Source organism: Alosa sapidissima, chromosome 13 (assembly GCF_018492685.1).
Source record: "Alosa sapidissima isolate fAloSap1 chromosome 13, fAloSap1.pri, whole genome shotgun sequence".
Taxonomy (NCBI): Eukaryota; Metazoa; Chordata; class Actinopteri; order Clupeiformes; family Clupeidae; genus Alosa; species Alosa sapidissima.
Window position 1 is genome coordinate 16,025,627 of NC_055969.1, and position 5,188 is coordinate 16,030,814.

At 45.6% G+C, this 5,188-nt stretch overlaps 1 protein-coding gene across 1 annotated transcript in view; it reads left to right on the plus strand.

Annotated features, from left to right (window-relative positions):
- The first annotated feature begins 251 nt into the window (after positions 1 to 251).
- Positions 252 to 5,188, plus strand: part of LOC121680512 — a 6,050-nt gene continuing 1,113 nt past the window's right edge. The window contains exons 1-3 of the mRNA XM_042059920.1: positions 252 to 491; positions 1,428 to 1,659; positions 1,993 to 3,013. Coding sequence (XP_041915854.1) covers positions 252 to 491; positions 1,428 to 1,659; positions 1,993 to 3,013 — 1,493 coding nt within the window. The remainder of the gene's footprint in view (positions 492 to 1,427; positions 1,660 to 1,992; positions 3,014 to 5,188) is intronic.

Sequence of the window (5,188 nt, forward strand, 5' to 3'; positions counted from 1 at the left end):
TAATCTGGTAGCAGCAAATGGGTTGGAAATTCCATACATTGTACATAGAGGTAGATTTAAACATCTGTGACAAAGTGATACCTAAAAGGGGGATACTTATCGTTAAAGATTCTAGTGTGTCCTCATACCCAGGATTAATTGGTATGAATGTCATTAAAGACTGTCGAGAATTTCTAATGACTCAATTTGAAAATAACACTGCAGACCTGGTTAGTGCTGCTCAGGCCAAGGTTTGGCGTCAGACATTCTCCATGGTTGACAGTATACTTAAGTTCACTGATGACTCCGGTCAGATGAGCACTGTCTACTGGCCCCAAGGTAAGCGTACGACAATCCCTGCTCAGTCAGAGGTAGTGTTAGAGGCCTGTGCACGCCCACGCCCAGATGGTAAGGACTATGTTGGCCTTGTGGAACCCATACAAGAAAACGGGCTGCCAGGGCAGCTACTTCTGGCGCGCTCACTGAGTACAGTGGCTAATGGCAGGGTCATGGTCAGAGTTTTAAATTTAGCACCATTCCCAGTGACAGTTTTCCGACGTTGTCTGATGGGCAAAGTATTTCATGTTGACTTATGTCAACCTATTCTCCACAGCAAGGTAGAATTAAGGCCACTTGATGATGACACCTTGGAGGTAGGGGTTAGGCATACTAGTGTCCAAGAAGAATCCGTAAGCACATCCCCATGGCCTGTAGAGGTGCCCTTGGATCAATCACAGTTTAGTTCTGAGCAACAGCAAAAGACTATTCAGCTCCTTCATAAACATGAAAAGGTCTTTTCAAAACATGATGAGGATTATGGGTATACTGATAAGGTCTTGCATGTAATCCCAACAGGAGATTCAGGCCCAATCAGGGATCGTTATAGTGGAATTCCACCAAAACTTTATCAAGAAGTGAGGGGGCTTTTGAGTAACATGCTTGAGGGTGGAATCATTAGTGAGAGTTGCAGTCCATGGGCAGCTCCTGTAGTACTTGTAAGAAAGAAGGACGGCACCCTTCGTTTTTGCGTGGACTACAGGAAGCTTAATAGTGTCACTCATAAAGATGCCTACCCCCTTCCTAGAATTGAGGAATCATTAGCATCACTAAAGAAATCTCAAGTCTTCTCCACATTAGATTTGGCACACGGCTATTGGCAGGTGGGGGTGCACCCAGCTGATAAAGAAAAAACTGCTTTTGTGACCCCAATGGGCCTATATGAATTTAATCGGATGTCCATGGGTTTATGTAATGCACCTGGAACATTTCAGAGACTAGTTGAAAGTTGCCTAGGTGATCAGAACTTTGAGACTTTATTACTGTACTTGGACGACATAATTGCTTTTTCCCCTACATTTGAGGTCCACATTTCCCATCTGGACTTGGTTTTTAGTCGCCTTGGAACCTATGGATTAAAGGTAAAGTCTAATAAGTGTTGCCTTTTTCAGAGCAAAGTCCACTACTTGGGGCATGTAATTACAGAAGGGGGTGTGTCACCAGACCCGGGAAAACTACAAGCAGTGGAGGCCTGGCCAGCTCCTAAGAATATTACCCAGCTCCGTGCATTTCTTGGCCTGGCTGGATATTACAGACGGTTCATAAAAGACTTCGCCAGCCTTGCAGCCCCATTGAATTCCTTGCTGTGGGGTACATCAAAGCGGCGCACCCAAGCTGGCTCAGGTAACAACTTGTGGGCATGGGGGGAGGCACAAGAGACCGCATTCCGGAAACTGAAAGACTCGCTAATGGAAGCACCGGTGTTGGCGTATGCAGATTTTCAGCTGCCATTCCTTTTGTACACTGATGCCAGCCATACAGGACTTGGGGCAGTGTTGGCTCAGGTACAGAATGGTCAGGAGCGAGTAATTGCATATGCAAGTAGGAGTCTCCGCTCAACAGAGAAAAATGACAAAAATTATAGCTCGTTCAAATTAGAACTTTTGGCCCTGAAATGGGCCATTGTGGAAAAGTTCAGAGAATATCTTGCTGTGTCTCCCTTCACTGTTTTCACAGACAATAACCCCCTGGCCCACTTGAACACTGCAAACCTGGGTGCAGTTGAGCAACGCTGGTTGGCCCAGCTGGCGGGGTTCCAGTTTGGGGTGCGCTACAGACCAGGAAGGATGAATGGAAATGCGGATGCCCTGTCGCGGTGGCCTACGGATTACACTGTAAATGGGGAAGAGCAAGAGACTGCTGCTCCTGCAGATGGGCTGGTGAGTGTGAAACCTGAGGTGGTCCAGGCGTGTATGCATGCTTTTGTTCCAGAGAGAGGTGAGCTGAAGGAGGATTTAAGTGCGGGAACACCAGTGCAGATGGAGCGGGGCGACTGGCTTGGTCCTAGCCTGCTCTTAGACTGGAGGAGGGCCCAGCGTGCTGACCCGGACGTCTCCTGGCTATGGCTCTACCAGGACCGAGGAAAAGCACCCTCTCCAAAAGAGAGAGCAGCAGAAGGCCGGGGGACCCAAGCCCTGCTACGAGAATGGGATCGCCTCTGCCAGGAACGAGGACTGCTATGTAGAGGGATATGGGATGCTAAGACCTTTGAAAAAGTGAAGCAGGTGGTGGTACCTCAATGTCTGCAGAAGCAGGTCTTGGAGTGGCTGCATGACCAAGCAGGCCACTTGGGAGCAGAGAAGGTGCTGGGCCTGGTCCGTCGACGCTTTTTCTGGCGGGGTGTGGCCATGGACGTAAAAGAGTACTGCGCCAAATGCATGAGGTGTAATCTTCACAAGACTCCCAGCACCAAAGTAAGTGCCCCTCTTGTGTCCATACAAACCAGCTACCCTCTACAATTTGTGTCAGTTGACTTTTTATCCCTAGAGGCTGCCCGAAGTGGAATGAGCAATGTGCTGGTCATAGTTGACCACTTCACCCGGTATGCAGTTGCTGCACCCACAGTAGACCAGACTGCAGCGACAACTGCCGAGGTGCTTTGGAAGCACTTTATTCAGCCATATGGGGGCTTTGATCAACTACATTCAGACCAGGGTCCCAATTTTGAATCTAGTGTCATCAAGGAATTATGCACATTGTATGGTATCAATAAGTCTCACACAACCCCTTACCATCCAGCTGGGAATGGCCAGTGTGAACGTTTTAACCGGACACTCTTGGGCATGTTGGGCACATTAAGCAATGTCCAGAAAGAATATTGGGACCATCATGTGGCTGAATTAGTGCAGGCGTATAATAACACCCCCCACACTTCTACGGGCTACAGCCCTTACTATTTGATGTTTGGTCGACATGCTAAACTGCCATTAGATGTAATGTTGGGCAATGGGGATGGGTTTGCAGCAGGGCTCCGAACCGGTTCAAGGAACGAAAACGAAAACCGAAAACGAACGGAATTGTACGGAATTTTACGAGGAGCAGAAACGGAAACGAAAACAAAATGGTCTTCAACTGTTCCGGAACAGAAACGTTATTCTGAAATCCACAAAACCGGTTAATAACGTTTTTTTTTTCGTTCTCTATATATTTTATAAAATTTCACAAAAGCATATCCTATGTCAGGGAGACTATTTCCGGTTGTGCGAAAAACAAGCCCGCATCTACACTGTTAATGTGAGCTAACAAGCCGCTATGTAGCCAACTAGGCCTACCCAGAGCCATATAAAGGTAGAGTTGCGACAACTCCATTGACGCCAATGTTCCATTTTTTTCCAACAATGGCAGCTAATGGAAGCCTCAAATAGTTCCCGGAAGTTAACAATTAATAATAGCAGCAGTGCAGTTACAGCAGTATAGACTGTTTGTAGCCAACATTTCAGACTCAGATTTACATTCCTTTGCCTCATCCGAATAATAATAATAATAACAGTAATAGTAGTAAAGTAATAGTAGGCTATCACAAGAGCCTAATTATAATAATAAACGATGTATCGACTATGACTTTTCTGCTGCTCAGTCATATCAGTTCAACATCAAATAGGCCTAAATTAAAAGAGGCTATAAGCCCAATAAATGTGCCACACGTAATAGCCGAATATAAGATACTTGCCTATCCCATTTCAATTAGGCAGCACACCACCACGAACAAGCTGTCATTAAGTTTTTGCGTTTAGTAGGCAACTTGACGTTTCGTTTCTTGGGCATTTAGCTTCACCATCACGTCAAGTTGTAACGCTCATCTAGGCTATGGATTTAAGTGGCTTAAAGGCAGCAAAAGTGGGATAGTGCAACTGCTTCCCCAAAACAATTCCTCCATAACTGTGTATTTAATCGTTTGATATGTGTATAACTTTCAGTGGACTAAACAAAAGGTAAAGATTTTGTTATCACAAGGCTAGCTGGTTCGTTATATGGCGAAGCATATAGCCAACTTTGTTTGCAGCAGTGAAGCTGAGTTTGTTGTTAACATTGTTGGTAACTGTCAGGGAATTTAACCCCAACATACAAGAACCACAACACGTAGTATGGCTTTGCCCACAAACTCTGGTACCAAGAGCCTGCTAATGTAAGGAAGAATTCCTCACACCATCAGTCTCTGACTCTGCAGCCCAAAAGCTGTGTCTTTTATTGTACAGATGCACACAGAAAATAGAAAGCAAGGCATAGCGACTTCATTGTGACATACTCTTACCTCACCCACCCACACACACAGCATACCTGTCAACACTCCCGTTTTTCCCGTGTTTCTCCCGTATTTCAAGGTCATCTCCCAGCACCCTCCCGTTTTGTTATTTCTCCCGGAAAACTCCAGTAATTTGCATGGCCATCAAACTTCATTTTAAAATCATTGATGAATTCAGGTTGCCAGATTGTGTATGAAATACACCCTACACATACACGATCACTTAGTTTCAATTTCAACCGTTTTGTCATAGGCTAAAACCTGGCAACCCAAATAAGGAAGTGGGTGCAGCCTGAGTCTCGTCGTAAGGAAGCGGGCTAGATGAATGGCCTCCAGAACTAGCTGTTGAATTTAATTGATTAACACATCACATAAACTGTTATTGAGTGTTGTTGATACACTGAACTTGTTCCCTCGGAACCAAATCTGACAGCAAGCAGCTTTGGAGTTTTGGAAGTAGGCTGCAGGCAGGCAGCTGGTGGATACATAAGTGGCATGCGTAAGGTAATGGTAAAGTACAAGCAACGACCGAAATTCAGTGTTGAAAGACGTGTATGAAACGTATTAAATATGCAAACACAGCTCCGGTATAAACACTGACCCCCCCCCCCCCCCCACCCGAAAAAAAAT